This window comes from Pseudorasbora parva, chromosome 8, assembly GCF_024679245.1.
Source record: "Pseudorasbora parva isolate DD20220531a chromosome 8, ASM2467924v1, whole genome shotgun sequence".
NCBI lineage: Eukaryota > Metazoa > Chordata > Actinopteri > Cypriniformes > Gobionidae > Pseudorasbora > Pseudorasbora parva.
Window position 1 is genome coordinate 5049849 of NC_090179.1, and position 21370 is coordinate 5071218.

The window sequence follows — 21370 nt, forward strand, 5'->3', positions numbered from 1 at the left end:
TTTGTAGATTATATGCACAAAAAACTCTGTATTTTCATATTTTTGCCAATTTCCCATTCATTTCCTATGGGGGTCTTTTTTGACCCGAAGGCCCCGAGTGTGACTATTTTTTTTACGACCACTTAGACTTTTCCAATCCTGTCCCCAATTTTTTTTTCTGTCCATATACCAAGTACCAATACCCTCACCAAGTTTCGTACCATTCAGATGAAGCTACGATTTTTAACATTTCTTTCAAAAAAAAATTCGGGTCAGAAATGACCGAAGAACCCCAGAGGGTTAATAAACAGTTAGGTCCAGTCTAACGATTCTGATTGGATTATGTTGGTAATAGACACTTTCCTAGAGCTAAAATAAGTGTTGTGCCTCTAATAAGTGCTTTTGATCTTCTTTTTGCTTTAGATGATATGCGGAAAATACTGTTTGCCACAGATTTGTCCCACCACCTACAACGCAGCCGAATGCTTCAAGTGCCTCCAAGTTTTTTTTTTTTACTTTTAAACAGGAAATGACGGAATTTTACCATACATTTTTACAGCAGGTCTATTGGAACGGGATTAGTATTACCCGAGGTCATTTTTCCGGACCTTTTTCCAGAAGGTAAAAGTCTCGGTAATCTTTACTGACATTGTCCGTAATAATTACCAAGATGGCACATTCGGACGGGACTAAAATCACCGAGAACCTCTGGTTATAATTACTTTACCCCCACGTCCCCATGTTAAACTAATCCAGTCCGAATAGGGCCAAAGACGAGTCAGCTCTTCTAGGTACCTCTCGATTGTTATTGGTGGCACAGCACAGCAGTGGGGTCGATTTTTTGCTTCTTTTTTTTTTTGCCATTATAAGAGCAAAAAAAGTTGTCTCATCGCCAGTTAAAATGTGCGCTAGTGAGAGTGCTGAATATCCGTTTTTACGGCTGGTAAGAGAGCACCTCCAAGGAGAGAGAGAGAGAGAGAGAGAGAGAGAGAGAGAGAGAGAGAGAGAGAGAGAGAGAGAGAGAGAGAGAGAGAGAGAGCACAATAGGCTGACCTATTTCCCTGTCTGTGTTTCCCTGTCCCTTCCCCTTCATGCTTCAGCCCCAAGGAGAGCAATTTCCCTAAAAGAGCTTACGTTGGTAGAGCTTGCATCTTTTTAAAGATTACAATCTACCTGTATGTTTCTGGATGCGGTACTTACCCTGCCCTGAGGGATGGCCACGATCACTATCTCACTTGTCTGGGTGTCACGCAAGCTGAGGCTACAGTCGTGGATGAGTAAAGAAACCACTGCTGGAAGATGACCATCTTGAGATGCGGTCAAGACTCCAGTTCCTTAAAAGGAGTGAAGTACCTGTGCCTCTGCCTTGATATAACCCTCCTCAGAGAGTTACTTCTGGTAGTAGTGAGTATCACACCGGCTTGTCGCCAAACCTTCAGCCTGTGGTCAGACCCCTTGTTTCTTCGGGCAGGAGTGCACGTAAAACAGGTGTCCAGGCATGCTGTTGTGTTCACAGATGCCTCTCCGATGGGCTGAGGGGCCAAGCACAATAGGCATGCAGTATGAGGGGTTCGGAAGGGCCCTCAACTGCATTGGTACATCAACTGCCTTGAAATGCTAGCAGTATGTCTTGCACTGAGCCGCCTGAAGAAACCACTACAGGGCAAAGGTGTATTGGTCCGTATGGACAACACTGCGGCCATTCTGGACATCAACATACAAGGAAGTTGTAATTAACTTGCATAGATATATAGGGAGGAAAAAGGCAGGGTCGGCGTGACTGGGAATCGTGGTTTTATTTAAATACTCTTTTACACACAAAATAAACTCACGCACCCAGGGCTCTCAATAACTCTGTTCCATATAACTTGTACAGAGCAATCTTTCTCTGCAATCCATCTCCAGTCCACGAGTGCTCCAGTCTCTCTCTGTTGCCTGTTCTCCTCTGGCTTAAATGCTGCCTCTCTACTCCAATCACTGCAATCAGACACAGGTGTTTAACATCATGCACTTGACCTACTTACCCATGTCACTCTCCTGACGCTCTCTCTTCATGCAGACCTTGCTAAACCACGCCCCCTCTGCCACAGTGGTCTACACTCCCGTCGCATGTTGCAACTCGCCCGCCATCTCATCTTCTGCAGTCAGAAGCATCTGAGGTAGCTTCAGGCCATTCATGTCCCCAGTGTGCTCAACCGTGTGGCTGACAAGCTCTCATGAGCTGGTCCAGTTGATCTGGAGACATTTCAGCTCCTGGCTCAGGTCAGCCTGTTTGCCTTGCCAGAAATGTCTCACTGGCAGTTGTTTTATTCCCTGACCGAGGGTATACTCGGCACGGACGTACTGGCACAGTGCTGGCCTCTGAGCCTTCGCAAATATGTTTCCCCCAGTGAGCATACTTGCACAGAGTCTGTGCAAAGTCAGGGAGGATGAGGAACAAGTCTTGTTAGTTGCGGCCTACTGGCCCAACAGGACCTGGTGCCATGGTTTCTCCTCGCGCCAGCCCCTCCCTGGCAGATTTCTCTGAGGTTGGATGATCTTTCTCAGAGACTTTCTCAGACCTCTGTAAACGCCATATGTGGTCCCTGAAAAGGACACAGAGGTTCTAGGTGACTTATCTTAAGAAGTAGTTAACACTTTCACTTCAGCACGAGCACCGTCTATGAGACATATATGGCTCGAAGTGGAACCTGCTCGTTGAGTGGTGTTCTTCTCGCTGAGAAGACCCCTAAAGATGTTCCATCAGTGCCGTGCTTTCCTTCCTTCAGCAAAGGTTGGAGTGAAGGCTGTTTCCCTCCACCCCCAAAGTCTATGCTGCTTGCATTGTCAGGTCAAGCCAACTTTATTTATATAATGCATTTTACAATGCCGATTTTTTCAAAGCAGCTTCACACTGTTAACTGGAAAATGATGCAACAGAATTTGATTAGGCTATACATTATTGGGTCTGTATGTAAGTTTCCTAAAGGAGAGAAATGAGATGGCATGCCCCGTCACCCTAACTGCTGTGACCCACTGGGGTGCTAGGTCGCGGGCTCGACTCCTCAGCCGAAAACTAATATGCATTCCACCTTCTACTCTTTTTATTCATATTCTCATTTAGATATACTCAAAGTAGATTGGCCTTTCTAGCGAGAGTCCTATTCATTGGTCATCGATGTATGAAAGCGAGACATTCAGCTAAAAGATGCAACGCAGAGAGCTGCTGAGCCTACTTTTGAATGACAAAACAACAAATGGTTCACTCTACTGATTACATTTGGGTCCATTTCATTTGGCACATGGCACGTTATGTCCATGATGTCTGTATCTATAGCATTTTCACATATATTACATTACAGTGATCATAGTTGCATTTATTTTTTATTTTTTTATTTTTCAAGGTCTGACACCTGCTCAAGCCAAAGCAGCTAAATACGGTAACATACAGATATTTAAATGGTTCAGTCTTAGACCAGGTATCCAAAGCGTCTTATAATGTGTTCTTCTCCCATATCCTAGGTTTGGGTGGGGCAGGTGGAGCTGGTGCTGGGCCTGGTTATGGAGGACTGTACCCTGGAGCAGGAGGTGAGTGAAAGCAAACAATCAAAACTAACTAACTAACTAACTAACTAAATCTGTTTCATCAACATTCTTTCAGTATCAATTGAGGGAGCTTTTGCTTGCGTTTGAGGTTGAACAGCACCCTCCATAGAACCGGGCCTGATAGTGGTTTTTGGCTCCAAAATTAGCTGCAAAGTTTTCTCCTTTCACCAGATCCTTTCAAATTTGTACCAAAGTTAGTTTGGCCACTATCTTGGATTTTGAATTAAGCCATGTGAACCATGGTGAACCATCTTTTCACTACCACTTAAAAGTTACTAAATGGATTTTAGGGTCTCATGGGGCATTTTAAAGTGGTAGAGAAAATATGTTTTACCATGGTTCACATGGCTTGTTTTATTAAAATAAGATTAAAAAAATGTTAACGTTTTCTTAAAAATAAGAAAATCATTAAAACATTTTTTTTTTAATCTAAACTACTTAAACTAACTAACTTAAACTACTACTTAAACTACTTGTTTCTTTTGTCGTAGGTGCAGGTGGTGCACCACTTGGTGGAGTAGCGGGGGGAGCTGGAATAGCACCAGGGACTGGAGGTGAGTTTTACATCATGCTAATATTGTGTCTGAGGAAACCTAAAATTCATGTTGTGAGGTCAAAAATAACATTATAATATGTTTGTCTCCAAAACATGCTGGCCATAATTACTGGCACCCCTTTTTTATGCGTACATTTTTTTGAAGTATATTCCAATTAATATTTACATTTACACCAGGTTGACTTGTTCCACAAGAGTATAAATATGAGGAAACACAAGGCCAAATTCTCTTAATCATCCACAATGAGTAAAACCACAGAATATAGTTTTGATGTTCAGCAAAAGATTGTTGCGCTTCACAAAATAGAAAGTGGCTGTAAGAAAACAGCTAACGCATTGGAAATTCCCATTTCCACCATCAGGGTAATACTTAGGAAGTTCCCGTCAACTAAAGTTATTACAAATCTACCTGGAAGAGGACATGTGTCTATATTGTCCTAATGCATGGTGAGGAGGAGAGTTTGAGAGGCCAAAGACAGCTCGATCACAGCTTGTGAATTGCAGAGATTAGTTGAGTCTTGGGTTCAGAAACCCTTTTTTTTAATCAAACTGCCCCTACATCATCATATGTTGGGTAGTAGTCCACTGTAAAGTGCAGATAACTGCTGAGCACACTTTTGAATGACAAAATGACAAATGGGAAACTCTTCTGACTAGAAAGCCCATTTCATTTAGACATGGATAAGATGTCTGTATGTATAACATTTCATATAATCATAGATACATTTAATTCTGCTTTCTTTCCAAGGTCTGACGCCAGCTCAAGCCAAAGCAGCTAAATACGGTAACATACAGATATTAAAATGGTTCTGTCTTACGCCTGTTTCACACCGCAAGCGTGAGCAGCGCTTGAGCAGCACTTCAGCGTAACTACACCGTGACTGCAGCTGCAGACGTGCAAGAGTATTCACACTGGAAGCGTTGGTGCAGCGTCACAGCAGCGGCTCCCACAATGATAGAGCCTATACCTGTATTAAATACTAAACTAAAATAAATTATTATATTTTTTATTATATTATATTATATTTTAAATATGCGCTGCTCACGCGCCACTCACGCTTGCGGTGTGAAACGGCCGTTAAACCAAGTATCCAAAGCATCTTATAATGTGTTCTTCTCCCATCTCCTAGGTTTGGGTGGGGCAGGTGGAGCTGGTGCTGGGCCTGGTTATGGAGGACTGTACCCTGGAGCAGGAGGTGAGTGGGAATGAACAATCAAGACTAACTAGATTTTGAGGCAAGTAAATAAAATATCAACGAGTACTGTATATTCTGCTTTGTCGTCTGCTTTGTAAACAATGCCAGAAATGTACATAATTAAAAAGTATTATTTTACAATAAATTACTGTTGTCCGAAATTTACAGTAAAATTAATGCATGCTGGTTTCAGTTTTTTACAAAATACTGTTAATCAACAGCAGAATGATGCTGACATCCCAGTAATTTACTGCTCTTGTTTTACTGTGAATTCACATGATAAAGTCTTTAATCATGCCACTGTAAGAAAGTTTATTGTTTACTACTGTAATTTTTTTAAGTCACTATGATGGTGATCAGTGATCATTTGCTTGGGATCTTGTACCTTGTATATTAATATTCAAATTTCTGATCTAGCCAAGATAGAAGTGTGACAAATGAAAACATTTATTAAAACAATGACAAGTTAGAATATTAAATAAGCGAATTGGCTGATTTTAAGTTAGACAAACGTCTCGGGTTACGACTGTAACCCATGTTTCCTGAGAAAGGCAATGAGACACTGCGTCAACGACACTTCTGGGAACGCGCCCCTAGCGTACCGTCTCTGAAGCATAAATGAAATCTGTCCAATACTCAATTGTGCTGAGTCATGATGTAACATGTGATGGCATACACAGAATGTACAAAGGGCACATAACACAGATAACTCTTCGCGATGAAGTGAGTGCTCTGACCCAGATTGGTGTGGCCAAGACACGCAGTGTCTCGTTCCCTTTCTCAGGGAACATGGGTTATAGTTGTAACCCAAGACGTTCCCTTTCGAAGGAACTCGAACTGCGTCTACGACACTTCAGGGAACAAGTACCCGCTATGCCACACCGAGGCTGACGCCCAACCTAGTGAAGCGGGGGGTCAGTGATGGAATTTGCCCCAGGCGGAGTTAAGGCCATCCTACATCCTAGGCCGGGCTACGTTCCCAAGGTGTCATCTAGCATGGCACGGTCTGTGGCTCTTTAGGCATTTCATCCTCCACCTCATGTGACGGTGGAAGAAGGGAGACTTCACCTGCTCTGCCCCGTAGTCAAGCTCCACACACCTCCTAGGAACATGGTTCTCTGGGAAGGCATCAACGCTCTTCTTGCGTTGAGTCTCAAACCCAAGAATCGAATATGGGCCAGAATGACACCTCAATGCCGAACTGCCATTTCTCGCGACTGGAACATTATGAGCTGGTCATCAGAATTATTCAGTATACGAAAGCCCTGGAGTCTGAGAGGAGCTGGAGCTGTATCCAAACACTTGGTAAAGGTGCGAGAGGAAAAAGCTAGGCCGACCGGAAGAACCCGATACTGGTATGCTTCACCCCCGAAAGGGAACCTCAGGAACTTCCTGTGGGCAGGAAGGATGGAGATGTGTAATATGCATCCTTAGATCTATTGTGATGAACCGGATCTGCTCATGATGGGATAGTGAGTGCCCTGAACCTGAATCTCCTCAGAAAGCGGTTCAAGTACCTCAGATCTATTATGGGACGCAACCCCCCCCCCCCATCCTCCTTGGGAGCAATGGAGTACCAGCCATAAAATCTGGACTCCCTGTCCGAAGGAGGGAACACTTTATGGCCTCCTTACCAACAGGGAGCACACTTCCTGTTCCATAACCTGCCAATGGGCTGGGCATATCATCGTCCAGACCACACCGATGACCTCGGTGGTGGAACACTGAACTCCTAGAGGCTGGTCTCTCATACCCACCAATCCTCCTGCCCGACCCCTTGAAGCAGCCACCCGGCAGAGCTTAGTCGGGGAGGATATTCGGTGTGCGAACACATTCGCTGCCCAGCTGCAGGTCTTACTAGAGGCGGCTGGAGCAGCATGCGTTTGCTGGAAATCGATGTGGCCCGAGCGTCGTAGACGGCGGATCGCAGCATCGACTTCCAGAAATCTCCACGAAGGGGCGACCTCGATCGCTCCCCGGGAGAGGGGGCTGGCCAGCAGGGGCTTCATCCAAGGGAGCAACTCAACAGGGCCGCAATGACTTTGGGCACCCACTGCGAATCCCCTTTTTAGATAAGTGAACACAGTTCGGATGATAGGATAATAATATCTACTCCTCAAAGTCAGATAATAGCCCATCTAATTCCTCAAAATGCCACCCTAATCACCCCTCAAGTGAACATGGTCTGAATGATAGTCCTAATAAAAATATCTAATTTATCAAAGTCAGATACTTAAAAAACATATTATATGCACTACTTTAACTAACCAAAACTACTACTTAAACTGCTTGTTTCTCTTGTCGTAGGTGCAGGTGGCGCACCACTTGGTGGAGTAGCGGGGGGAGCTGGAATAGCACCAGGGTCTGGAGGTGAGTTTAACATCATGCTAATATTGTGTCTGAGGAAAAGAAAAATTCATGTTGTGAGGTAAGATATTTTTGAAGTATATTCCCATAATGTAGTATTTACATTTACACCAGGTTGACTATGAACATGAAATTGTCCAGCTATGACTTCTTGTTCCACAAGAGTATAAATATGAGGACACACAAGGCCAAATTCCCTTAATCATTCACAATGAGTAAAACCACAGAATATAGTTTTGATGTTTAGCAAAAGATTGTTAAGCGTCACAAAATAGAAAGTGGCTGTAAGAAAACAGCTAACGCATTGGAAATTTCGATTTCCACCATCAAGGCAATAATTAAGAGGTTCCCGTCAACTAAAGCTGTTAAAAATCAACCTGGAAGAGGACGTGGGTCTATATTGTTCTAATGCATGGTGAGGAGAGTTTGAGAGGCCAAAGACTCTCTAATGATCACAGCTTGTGAATTGTACCCTTTTTTTATCAAACTGCCCCTACATCATCATATGTTGTTTGTGAGGGTTTCAAGAAAAAAATGTCAATAAAATAATGCCACTTAAACTGTTGGGTAGTAGTCCACTGTAAAGTGCAGATAACTGCTGAGCACACTTTTGAATGACAAAATGACAAATGGGAAACTCTACTGACTAGAAAGCCCATTTCATTTAGACATGGATATGATGTCTGTATGTATAACATTTCACGTGATCATAGATACATTTATTTCTACTTTCTTTCCAAGGTCTGACACCTGCTCAAGCCAAAGCAGCTAAATACGGTAACATACAGATATTTAAATGGTTCAGTCTTAAACCAAGTATCCAAAGCGTCTTATAATGTGTTCTTCTCCCATCTTCTAGGTTTGGGTGGAGCTGGTGGAGCTGGTGCTGGGCCTGGTTATGGAGGACTGTACCCTGGAGCAGGAGGTGAGTGGGAATGAACAATCAAGACTAACTAGCTTTGAGGCAAGTAAACTAAATCTCCATGAGTACTGTATGTTCTGCTTTGTCATCATATCTCATATATTTCTGATTTCATAAGATGGCGGTTATTGGCTCCAAAATTAGCTGCAAAGTTTTTCTTCTTTCACCAGATCCTTTCAAATCTGTACCAAAGTTAGTTTGGCCCCTATCTTCAATTTTGATAAATAAAATTATATATATATATATAGTGACGGGGTGAAGAAGCACACGACACAGGATGGCAGGTGAAATCCCCAAAGAGTGGATTTTATTCATGACAGAAGTGACAATGAAAGTGAAAGTGCGGCGTGTAGAGTGCTCGGTGCTCAGCGTGTTTCTCTCTCTCTTCCTCTCCTTCTTTGTGCTCGCGGTGATGTGGGTCCGTGCTCCTTCTTTCTGGGTGAGGGCTGGCCGTCACACGCTGCTCTCTGAGGGGGGAAAACGGAGACAACAGTTAGCCGAGTCTTCTGGAGACATCTCTCCCCTCTCTGGTCGGTTGTTGGGTTTATGAAGCCGCCCGCTGATGATCCGCAGGTGTGATGGCTCAGCCTGTGATGAGCGGGTGCAGGTGTGACTGCCTTGTTTCCAGGGCGACGCTGATGAGCGCTCGGGACACTTGTCACAATATATAATTATATTATATTATATTAATATATATATATATATATATATATATATATATATATATATATATATATATATATATATATATATATATATATATATATATATATATATATATATATATAGAGGGTTTCAAGAAAATTTACCGTTGCTTTTCCAGAAACAAACTCCAGAAGATTAATTTGTCAGCCACAACTGGAGCTTCAGACAGGACCTGGTTCTTTGGTCAGATGCAACTATAAAAAAGTTTTTTTTGGCAGCAAACCCACCAGATATGATAAAAAGGTACCCCATGCCCACAGTTAAATATACTGCTGGATCTTTAATGTTGACGGCCTATTTTTTACCTGGAGGTCCTGGACATCTTGTTCAAATTCATGGTTTCATGGATTCTAACAAATACCAACAGATAAAAATCTAAACCTGACGGCCTCTGCTAGAAATCTAATAATGGGCAGTTGATGGATCAGGACAACAATCCAAAACAACACCAGACTGACAAAGCCAGTCAAATACCTGCACCCTCTTCCTCCGCAGCCAGGACTTTGTAATGTGTGCAGAATGTGGTTTTGCATTGTCTTGTTGAAATATGCATGGACGTCCCTGGAAAAGATATCTTCTTGAAGGCAGCATATTATGCTCCAAAATCTCTATGTACTTTTCAGCATTAATGGTGCCTTCACAGAAGTGCAAGTTACCTTTGCCAAGGGCACTGACACAACCCCATACCATGACAGAGCCTGGCTTTTGGACTTGTTGCTGGTAACAGTCTGGATGATCCTTTTCTTCTTTGGTCCGGAGCACACAGCGTCCATTCCTCCCAAAAAATACCTGAAATACTGATTCATCTGACCACAGTACACATTTCCACTGTGTGATGGTCCATCCCAGATGCCTCCTAGCCCAGAGAAGTCGACGGCGCTTCTGGACACTGTCACTGTTAAGGCTTCCTTTTGGCACAGTACAGTTTTAACTAGCATTTGTGGATGTAACTACGTATTGTGGTACTTGACAAAGGTTTGCAAAAGTAGTCCTGAGCCCATGTGGTGATATCGCTTATAGATGAATGACGATTCTTGATGCAGTGCCGCCTGAGGGATCGGAGATCACGGTTGTTCAGCTTAGGCTTGCGGCCTTGTCCTTTACGCACTGAAATTCCTCTAGATTCCTTGAATCTTGTAATTATGTTATGCAATGTTGAATGTGAAATATCCAAATCTCTTCCTATCTTTCTTTGAGGAACATTGTTTTTAAACATTTCAATAATTTTCTCACGTATTTGTTGGCAAACTGGCGATCCTCGGCCCATCTTTGCTCCTAAAGGATTAGATCTTTCTTGGATGCTGCTTTTGTACCAAATCATAATTTCAATCACCTGTTGACATCACCTGTTTCAAATCACATCATTATTTAACCCTTTTACCTCATTACTAGCCCTAAATTGCTCCTGTCCCAACTTTTTTTGAAATGTGTTGCAGGTCTGAATGAAAGAAAAGGATGCATATTTACAAATGACATGAAGTTAACCTGACAAAACATGAAATATTTTGTGTTCATATTGTCTGCAATGAAATACAAGTCAAAGTAAATTTAGAAATCACTACTTTCTTTTTTTATTTGCGTTTTCCAAACTGTCCCAACTTTTTCTGATTTGGGGTTGTAGTAGGGAGGTTCCTAATTTCTAACATTTTAAAACTTTTGCACCTTCACAGTTCTCTTTCAGTTACAGTTTAAACGTGCATGACTTGATTCAGAGACTGTATGTACAGGACAGGTGTGGCTTGACTGGGGACCAAGAATACTATAGCAATAACTTGACGCTGTGGGCTGCTAGAAATCTTTCATCTTGTTAGTAATACCATGCTAGTACCATGTTATTTAAGAAGAAGAAACTTGAAGTATCATGTAAATACCATGGTACATAAATATTGTAACAGTATATTATACGTCATAGTATCATGGTTTGCCAAGGTATTTTTGAAAGAGTAAGATAAACAAAGTATAATGTTCAAAAATAAATTACCAAAAATTAATCGTTGGTAAAAGTTGGTGCTAAGAAGTAGAAATAGCACTTTCACTGCCCTTTCAGCAGACATTATGTGTGCTATAATAAATACTACAGAAATAAATAGACACCGCCTGGCTGTTCATGAATTGACTGTAGGTGGAGCAGGAGGGGCTGGTGTTGTCCCAGGCTATGGTTCTGTTACTGGGATTGGAGGACTTCCTGGAGCTGGGGCTGGAGGTGCAGTATATGTTGAATTGTCTCAATTTCTCACAACTGTTATTTGTCAGTTAAGCTGATTTTGTTTCTCACAGTAGTTTATTTTTGGTTAATATTTAGTAACAGTGATCAATGTTTTCAGGGCTAGGAGCTGGCGCCAAACCTCCTAAATATGGTATGGGTTTGACTCTTTTCTGACTCTGGTCCATTGGCAATGCTCTGTAAGATTAATTGTTTGCACTTTTTATTTTGAAAAATATTTGTGCTGGAATGTTGTTTGTAGTAGACGATTAGTGTGTATAATAAGAACTATTTAAATTACTGGCCTGTGTATACAGGACTCTCAGTAGAGTATTGCTTGGTCAAAAAGTATGCTATTGTGGCCTTAGGAGTACCTGGAGGAACAGGTTTTGGAGTCCCTGGAGGAGTACCAGGAGGAGTACCAGGAGGAGTACCAATAACTGGAGCTGGAGGTATCACTTTTTTATTCTGGAAAGCACTATGAAAAAAAATGAAGAAATAAATAGACAAATCAGAATTAGCTGACATGTAAGACATAATAAAATTTTGGATGAAAGTGCATGGGCTTCAGCATTGTACTTTTCGCTCATCTGTTCATATTTGTGTGTTTAAGGATACCCTGCTGGTGCCAAGGCTCTTAAATATGGTATTTATACTAGCTTATTTTTGTATGTAAACTAGAGATTAGGAACATAGAATTTTAAGTAAATAAGGGTTAAAACAAATGACAAACAACATTACTGAGTTTAAATTGAGATGAACAACGTGTTTTAATTTAGAGAGACTATGTGGATTTACTTTTTTCTTCAGTAATTCTACTTGTTCTGGTTTACACTGTATTGTTTCCAATTTAACATCTGAAGAGTCTTTAGCAACCCCAAATTAAGGAGCCTGTTAAATTACTTTAGGCTTTGAACGCATAAATATATATTTTTTGTACTGTAAGCATTTTCCTTGAAACGTGGATGTTTGAAAAAAAAGTATTTACACTATATTGCCAAAAGTATTGGAATGCTCCTCCAAATCACTGAATTCAGTTGTTCCAATCACTTCCACATGTGTAAAAAATCAGGCACCTAGGCATGCAGACACTTCTACAAACATCTGTGAAAGAACTGGTCACTCTCAGGAGCTCAGTTAATTCAAGTGTGGTATCATGATAGGTTGCCACATATGCAATAAGCCATTCGTGAAATGTCCTGTTAGTGGTTTTAAAACAAAGTTGTAGCAATTGGGAACAACAGAAACTCAGCCACAAAGTGGTAGGCCATGTACAAATCACAGAGTGGGGTCATTGAATGCTGAGGCGCACAGTGCGCATAAGTCGGCAACTTTCTGCAGAGTCAATAGCTACGGACTTCCAAACTTTTTGCATAGATTAGAACAGTATGTACAGTATGGAATGGGTTCCCATGGCCGAGCAGCTCATCCAAGCCTTACATCACCAAGTGCAATGCAAAGCGTGGGATGCAGTGGAGTAAAGCAACCGCCACTGGACTCTAGAGCAGTGAGACTTGTTCTCTGGAGTGACCAATCACGCTTCTCTGTCTGACAATCCAATGGACGAGTCTGGGTCTGGCGATAGCCAGGAAGGAGAACGGTACTTGCCTGACTGCATTGTGCAAGTTTAAAGGTGTGGGGTTGTTTTACAGGGGTTGGGCTTGGCCCCTTTGTTCCAGTGAACTCTTAATGCTTCAGCATAGCAAGACATTTTGGACAATTTCATGCTCCCAATTTTGTGGGGATGACTCTTTTCTGTTCCTACATGACTGCGCATCAGTGCACAAAGCAAGGTCCTTAAAGACATTGATGAGATTGTTTGGTGTGGAGGAACTTATAGAGTCAGAGTCCTGGCCTCAAGCCTATAGAACACCTTTGGGATGAATTAGATTGAAGACTGTGAGCCAGGGCTTCTCATCCAACATCAATGCCTGACCTCACAAATGAGCTTCTAGAAGAATGGTCAAAAATTCCAATAAACACACTCCTAAATGTTTTGGAAAACCTTAACAGAAGAGTTGAAGCTGTTATAGCTGTGAAGGGTGGGCCAACTCCATATTAAATGCTATAGATTAAGAATGGGATGTCATTAAAGTTATGTGTATATAAAGGCAGGTGTTCTAAAATGTTTGGCAATCTAGTGTAGCTCATACTCATTAAATTGGAAACATGACTGAGCATTTTTGTCTCATTAATACATGGCTTCCCTCAAATTAAGCTTGCTGCTGTGAAAGTATTTGGCACCACTTTTTGTTTTATGGGCTATGTGACTGGAGCTGGGGCCAGACCCTTAAGTAAGGTAAGAACAGCCCCTGGATATTATACTCAGGTGTAGCAAATTGTGAACCAGTTTGTGGCAGAGTCTCCTGCCATGGACGCTTGAGGCAATGGGCTGGAGTTACTTGCCGATGGTTGCGGACGAAGTCGCTGCCATACCTCCATCACACCTCCTTGAGTATCTATGGCAGCAGACTCTGATTAGCCCATCCTTTGTGAGACCCTAGATTTCAAACAGCAGTTAGGGGATCTTTAAAAATGCATTTCTTCTTCCTCCTGGGTTTTGGCACCAATGTAATACAGTTTAAGTTTAGGGAAGAAGGAGGCCAGAACTGGTGAATGTTCAAGATAACTTTAATTACAAATAAATATAAACAACACAACAAAAGTGAAGGAGGTGACTGCCACATAAACTTAAACAAAACAACAACATAAAGTCCAGGGGTCCATTCTTCGGTCCTTGCTTAATACATCTGAGATTTTTAACAGATGCCAGAACTTCTAATCTTGTTAGTTAGTTCTACTACATAAAATAGTTCTTCAAACTAATCCGTGGAATGGATTAAATTGTCTGAGATTATTGTGCATTCTTCATCCTTACTCCCCTTTTCTTAAAAGGCATGCTAGCGACTTACGCTAAAGGCTGTGGACTTAAGTGCCTTTCTTAGGATGCCGGCCTCCCATGCCGGAGACCCGGTTCGAATCCCACTCAGAGAGGGTTGAGTAGAACCCTCACACAAAGTAGGAATATTGGAATATTTGTTTAGTTCTGTGGCATGTTTATGACTTAAAAATAAAGTGAAACTAAAGCAGGATAGGTAAAATTCAGTTCAGCTTTAGACTTCTGAGTTGATTGCTACAGTTGTCTTCTGACTATTTTTATAACTAGATACATGTAAAAATGTGTAGACATGCAAGACTTAAAGAGCCGTCTAATTTGGTTTACAAAACCGCGTCACTTCTTAGACATTCTTACCCCCCAGCTCATACAGACTCCAACAGGGGTAACACTGATCCAACAAAACCTGACGAAGTGTCTGTTACTGTCTGGCGGTGTGGTGTAAATTGGCCTTAATGCCCTGCAATGTTTTAATACATCCCTTTTCTCCAGAATACACAAGTGATGACAGAGTGTCCTTCCTTATGCCTAATGGCATTTATGCTCTCATTAGGTTTGGGCGGAGCTGGTGGAGTCCTAGGTGGAGCTGGAACAGGAACTGGATATCCCATCGGAGGTGAAATTATTACATATTCAAATACTAATCCAAATAAAGTACACTACAACATTTATTCCAATAAGAAAACAACAACTCTAAACTAGTAGCTAAGCATCATAGCCTTGAACTTGCTGTAAGAAGAGACTGACACCCCCTGGAGTTAGACAAAAGAGGTGTAACATGCAGTCTTGGGGTCATTGAAAACCAAACATGACTGTGTAATCTGTATTATTTGCAGCGTTTTTATTGAGCAAGCCGTAAAGCCACTAAAAAGAGCATTATTCAATCTAGGGAGGACAAGATGACACTTCTTTGGACAAGGAGTTCAGGCAGAAAGGGTCTGATCTCATGTTGTAGAGCTTTCAAAATTGTTATTTAAGCCTAGATCAACAATGATGCTGTGTTGAATTAGACAAACTGATTAAACAAGGAGCTCAGTCTTCAATAGGGTGAATGGAGGTGGTTTTGTTGCATCCAGGCTAAGGCGAGTTTGAGATGGAGCCACTGTCCGATCATCATTCTAGTCCAAGAAGCAGATCTGCATATCATCAGCATAACAGTGGAAAGAAAACCCAGCTCCCTGGATGATAGATGCCAGCTTTTGTGGATATGAAGAAATGGAGGGGCCAAGAACTGAACCCTGAGGAACCTAATAGTTAAAAGATGTGACTTAGACAGGTCCAGCAGAATTAAGTGATTCTCCACCAACCACAGGGGGGTAAATAGCAATGAAGCCTCCCTTGATTGTCTTCCTGAGTAATTGTTGTCTAGCAGGATGTTCTACTAGAGGAAAATGAGAAATTACGATGTTAAAGATGGTCAAGGGGCAGGTGTTAGGAGAGCTATTTAGAAGCCTCTGTGTCAGGAGAGAAAAGCGGAGAGCACAGTTCCAGTTGTGTGCTATACATTAGGCGGTTATGAATTTATGCTGAGAATTGATTGCTATTGACTATAACCTTATCTGAAAACTACTGTAAGTGGAAAAGTCATTACCCGTTATGCTACAAAATAACGACATTTTCTCAGTTGTGCAGTGATGTAAAAGTAGATTCATTATTTTTTCAGGATATGGAACTGGGGCAAAGCCACCTAAATACGGTAAATGGTTTCAATCTTTTATAACAAACAGGAGTTTCAACACATTAGATACTCTCTAGAGGGGTACCCAATATTGTTGCTACTGTCCTGCAGAATTTGGTTCCAATCCTGCTCCAACTCACCTGCTGTTTTTTTAGTAATCCTGAACACCTTAATTAGCTAGTTCAGGTGTGTTTGAATGGGTTGGAGCTAAACTCTAACTCTACAGACAAGAGAGACATACAGAATATAAAGATTGGTGGGATGAAAACCACTGTTATAACTAGATCTTCCAGTGTAAACATATCTCTGGTGACATATGCAGGACTTTTCTAATAATTTAGATATCTTAAAACTCGCTCTCGCAAATCTGCCTTCAGTTTTGTGTGTCATTCCCACATCTTAACATCCAATTGACAGTAATGTAATAAAAAGTTCCCACCCTACATTATATTCTTTGATAATACATTAAACTCAGATATCACAATAAGGAGGAAAAGATCTGTCGCTACTTATGTTTCATCACAAATTTAATATATATAGGTGTTCCGGGTGGTGTACCTGGTGGTGTACCCGGTGGTGTTCCTGGTGGTGTACCCGGTGGAGTACCTGGTGGTGTACCTGGTGGTGTTCCTGGTGGTGTACCTGGTGGTGTACCTGGTGGTGTACCTGGTGGTGTTCCTGGTGGTGTACCTGGTGGTGTACCTGGAGGTCATCATTCTTTTTTTTAAAACAGACATATGCACCAATTATTCACGACATTTGTTGCTTAAATATTACTGCTCACTTTGCTTAAATATATAAATTGCACTGCATTCTCAGAATAATTGAGCATGCATTATATAATAAATTGTGATCTAAAAGATTAAATCTGTAATTGTAATTTATGTCATTGCAGGGTACCCAGCTGGAGTTAAACCTCCAAAATATGGTGAGAGACATTTCAGTTTTTCTTATTAGATGTTTACATGTCACCATTGTTGAAATTCATATGCTGATTATTGATGTCGGTGTGTGTGAAAGAAAAACTAAACAAAAATCCTACAATGTATTTAAAAGTCAAAATGCTGAATGTTTGATCTGGGGCAAGAGAAAACTGGGAGCAGGTATAATCTATTTCAAATATATAGCCTCTTTTGGTCAGGGATACGGCAAGTGAATTGTTCTACTTCATAATGCTGAAAGCTATAACCTGTTCGTCTTTTTTTCTGGCTTTCCTTGCAACAAATTATGTGTTTGGGTAAAAACTGTTATAAAGAAACACTCTCATAAAAAAGCCAAGAGTCAAACTGCTGTACTAAAGGAAACCATGATCACCATAATGGTGATCATTTTTTTCAATAAATCATCAACATCTAAATCTGTTAATTCTCAACAAGCACTTCTGAGATTTTGAGAGATGTATTGACTTCCTTTATCTTTAGTTGATTGAAGGATGTGTGCCTTTTATAAGTCAGTTGTAGCTGTTGTGTTTCATTTTCTGAGAGTGCTGGTATGATGTTGAACTAACATGACATTGTAACATTGATTCAATGCTATTACCATTGATTTTTGGATGAAATTTCAAAACAATTTCAACATTAATTGCGGCTACAAACATGATGTTGATTCAGTGCAGTTAACATTGGCACATTAACATTGATTTAACATTGTTACAATGGTGGCTTGCTATCTGTAAATATTATATGAGCAAACTAACTCATAGTTAAATATACTTGTGGTTCTTACTTCAAATGAAAAGTAAATGTTTGCTACAGAGTAAAATACATCACATTAACAAACTAGTTGGCATTAATTTGAATGGTGATACTGTTTCCCTGCAGGAGTTGCAGGGACAGTACCTGGTGCAGGAGCACCACTACCTGGGACAGGCTTGACACCAGGAGGTGGGGTTGGAGGTAAAAGATTCAACTGACCTATGTACAGGTCAATAACAATGTGAGACAATATCAGCAGCTTATCAGCTCCAATCAATTATTCTTATTTCATTGTTTGCAGGATATCCTAGTGGAGTCAAACCACCTAAAACTGGTATGGTAGTTAATATACTTTATAGCTTCACATATTGCTCCATCTAAACCTGTGTTTACCAGCCTTTTGTCTAGCCCTTTAATATAGGCATGGAACGTAACAAATATCCCAATGTGTGCTAGGTGCGGGAATCACTGGAACCGATATAGCAGCTCCTGGTGCAACACCTGGTGCTGATGTGGGGCTCGTACCGGGAGGCACTGGGGTGCCCATTATACCAAGTGGAAAACCAGGTACAAAAAATAGCCTTACTCCACCAAATCTAATGAAGCACATAACAGATCATGCTTGAGTTGCAGTAAAAACTTGTTCATTCCACAGCAAAGCTTCCAACCCTGACTCCTTTAGGCACTGCTGTACCAGGTAAGTACAAAACTGATAATGGGTGATCTCTGTACTCTCAGTTACATTTTAGTTTGTTGCCATTACTCGGCTAGTGTAAATTATATTACACTAATGTCAAAGACAATAGCAAAAAGTCTGCCCTTCTTTTTATTTTTTTGTGGCCAAGAAGCAGCTTGTCAGAGCTGAGACTTGAACTTGGGTCAACGTTGTGAGAGTCAGACTCTAAAAATGTGAGCTACTGGGGGAGCATTTACAGGGCTAGAGAAGACTTGCACAGGCGGCTGACTTCAGAAAAACTAAACACCAAGCAAAGAATCTAGAACTGTGTTCCAAAATCACATAAGCCCCGTTTCCACCGCAGGAACTTTACCCAGGAACCAGGAACTTTGGGTGGTACTCAGTGTGTTTAGACCGCAGGAACCAGGGTCTAAATGAAGTTCCAGGTAAATATTTCCCCCTCCAAACGGCCCTGCTCGCGAGGTAGTACTTTTTCAAAGTTCAGGAACTTTCGAGGGCGGGACTTGGGCGCTGAACATGCAGATTAGTTTAGCTCACGCAGCCCTTTTATTTCAACCAGCATTTTTAAAAGTCTTTTGCGAGGTTCGGTCTGCGTTCAGTAATATCAGTCTTGCTCTCTGTCTTTTTGCGATCGCGCAAAAATGATTACTGTCCATCACTGGCTTGGAGGAGCAGTCGCACGCAGTCCTACATCACCGGACTAATCTGCCTAATCTTCACGGTACTTTAGATTGCAGTGGAAACGCAGACAGTTGCAGGTCTGGGGGGGAGAAAAGTTCCTGTAAATAAGTTCCTGGTACAAATTGTTCCGGGTAATTTTGGTGGAAACGGGGCTATACTGTCCAGTAGGTACAAACTTTGGTTTGAAACAAACTGTTAAAAAAGTATGTGCTATTTATTATGTAGGTAGTATTAATGAAATTCAGATAGGTACTAAATCCGCCATGTTGTCATGTGACCTTTGTGCCAGTTCACTGACTTTCACAAATCCTCTTCTGTGGCCTAATGGGATAGTGAAGTGTCCAGTGCTCGTCATATTAATTTTCTTTGTGCCTGCTGTTTTATGATTACTATGATTTAGACATACAACTCAGCTCACATACTGTATTTCACACATTATATGGAATGGAAGGAGTCATATTCCGAAGGATTGGAAATGTAAGAGTAGTATGCGGTTTTGAATTTTAAAAGAGCCACTAAAATACACACAGGTGATTGAGACACAGGCAAAGAAAATAACACTTACTACAATTAGTCGCAACAAAATGAGGACCCCTGGAGGCTGAAAAAGCAGCAAAACAAAATCAAGTACTGACACAGCTAGCTCTGAATATGCCACAATAATAACATGTTGTCTAGAGACAGTGAGACATACAATATATCCACAAACAATGGCAACTATTACTGTATTTGTTTGCTGATCATTTGATGTCTCTTCCCTGTAACTGATCCTCGATCCCCTGTCAGCTTGCTGGTATTTTCCCATTCCCTCTATCAATCAATCTGAGCCCTACAAATAGCGATAACCATAACAATTGATAGCTCGTTTCTTTCATCTCCTCCACAATTGCACTCTGTCACGGCCTCTAAGCTAGTCACCTCTATGCTGCCTGTCTTTTAAACTGCAAGGGTTGAAGGTGGGACATGTTGTTTCTTGGCAGGACCGACAGCTATTGTAGCAACTGGCAAAGCCCCTGAGCCCAGTAAGATCTACTGTGTTGCATGTGCAATTGTCTTGTCTAAATGTAGCGGAACTCCATTACCATTTAGCTCTGGCTTTAATTCTCTTCCACTTCCATCTAACCTTGCTGCAATCTGCGCTTGATTTTGCAGATCTGTGTTTTCTTAGATGTGTTACTCACAATCTGTACCTGTAGCACGATATGGCCCTCTAGCCAGCGATGTCTTTAAAACTCAACACTAAGTGTTAAGAAAGAACATGATCCAATTCAAGCAGGGACCAAAATTAACTCTCACCAAGCAGCAAGTGCCAGCAAAAAATGGCTTCTGCAGTTGATGAGTGAGTTTATTAGGATCTGCAACATATCATAATATAACAAATAAAAATCTGGCATTATTTTCCCCAGTGGGAAAATAACCATTGTTCATTTTTATGGGATCAGTTTTCTTTTTCTCCAGAACTCTATGTGGCTGATACAAAATCATATCTGAGATAGAGACTGCTTGAATAAGTGACAGAAGTTTACAAGACAAAAATTATCTAAATGATCCCATTGTCATTCTGACCAATTTAATGCAAAATGCAGTTTCGGTAAGACATTTTTATGGGCAGTCACTCTACTCAAGTCACCCTTCATTGGCAGGTGAGGCGAAACGTCAATTTTGGACCCTGTTTTTAAGTCTTCTGTGCACTAAATTAGACTTCAGAAACTTGTTGGATATTGACACTAATTCAGAATTTGTTGTTGGGTTATTCTCAGGATGCTGTGCAATTTGACAATGTGCTTTTTAATTACATATTTTAATATGTGTGGCACTTCTCTTAAAAAAAAACACTTTTTGTGCCAACCCTGTTACCTCTAAAATGTTGTGTGGTTAAAAGTCAGCGTGGGAGTGGTTAATAACTATATTTGCACCACATCTTTATTTTTACATTCAGTGCTTTACATTCTTGTGATTTGATATGATCACTGTTGACAAAGAGCATGCCCATATAAGTGTAACCATAATGAAATGCTGATAGACTGTAAGAGAAACTTAAGATGAACCATGTTGTTAAAAAAAGACTTAAAGACCGTTTGAAATATTACAGCATTACAGGGTTGAACAAAAAGAAAATACATTTTATAAACACATCAACAGTATTTCCATTCATTTAAAGAATTAGTTAACTTCAGAAGGAAAACTTCCTGATAATTTATTCATCCCCAT

At 41.0% G+C, this 21370-nt stretch overlaps 1 protein-coding gene across 15 annotated transcripts in view; it reads left to right on the top strand.

Moving 5' to 3' along the window:
- The window catches only part of elna (elastin a), a 129720-nt gene that overhangs the window by 88304 nt on the left and 20046 nt on the right, over nucleotides 1-21370 (top strand). For 8 of the 15 annotated variants that reach the window (XM_067449957.1, XM_067449956.1, XM_067449959.1 and 5 more), the window contains 21 exons: nucleotides 3363-3398; nucleotides 3481-3546; nucleotides 4056-4118; nucleotides 4869-4904; nucleotides 5251-5316; nucleotides 7624-7686; nucleotides 8425-8460; nucleotides 8543-8608; nucleotides 11433-11513; nucleotides 11635-11667; nucleotides 11882-11965; nucleotides 12127-12159; nucleotides 14963-15025; nucleotides 16073-16105; nucleotides 16628-16795; nucleotides 16983-17015; nucleotides 17908-17982; nucleotides 18083-18115; nucleotides 18238-18348; nucleotides 18437-18478; nucleotides 20140-20181. In XM_067449957.1, the coding sequence (XP_067306058.1) occupies nucleotides 3363-3398; nucleotides 3481-3546; nucleotides 4056-4118; nucleotides 4869-4904; nucleotides 5251-5316; nucleotides 7624-7686; nucleotides 8425-8460; nucleotides 8543-8608; nucleotides 11433-11513; nucleotides 11635-11667; nucleotides 11882-11965; nucleotides 12127-12159; nucleotides 14963-15025; nucleotides 16073-16105; nucleotides 16628-16795; nucleotides 16983-17015; nucleotides 17908-17982; nucleotides 18083-18115; nucleotides 18238-18348; nucleotides 18437-18478; nucleotides 20140-20181 (1263 nt within the window). The remainder of the gene's footprint in view (nucleotides 1-3362; nucleotides 3399-3480; nucleotides 3547-4055; nucleotides 4119-4868; nucleotides 4905-5250; nucleotides 5317-7623; nucleotides 7687-8424; nucleotides 8461-8542; nucleotides 8609-11432; nucleotides 11514-11634; nucleotides 11668-11881; nucleotides 11966-12126; nucleotides 12160-14962; nucleotides 15026-16072; nucleotides 16106-16627; nucleotides 16796-16982; nucleotides 17016-17907; nucleotides 17983-18082; nucleotides 18116-18237; nucleotides 18349-18436; nucleotides 18479-20139; nucleotides 20182-21370) is intronic. The other 7 variants (XM_067449962.1, XM_067449963.1, XM_067449966.1 and 4 more) reach the window with 5 other exon arrangements.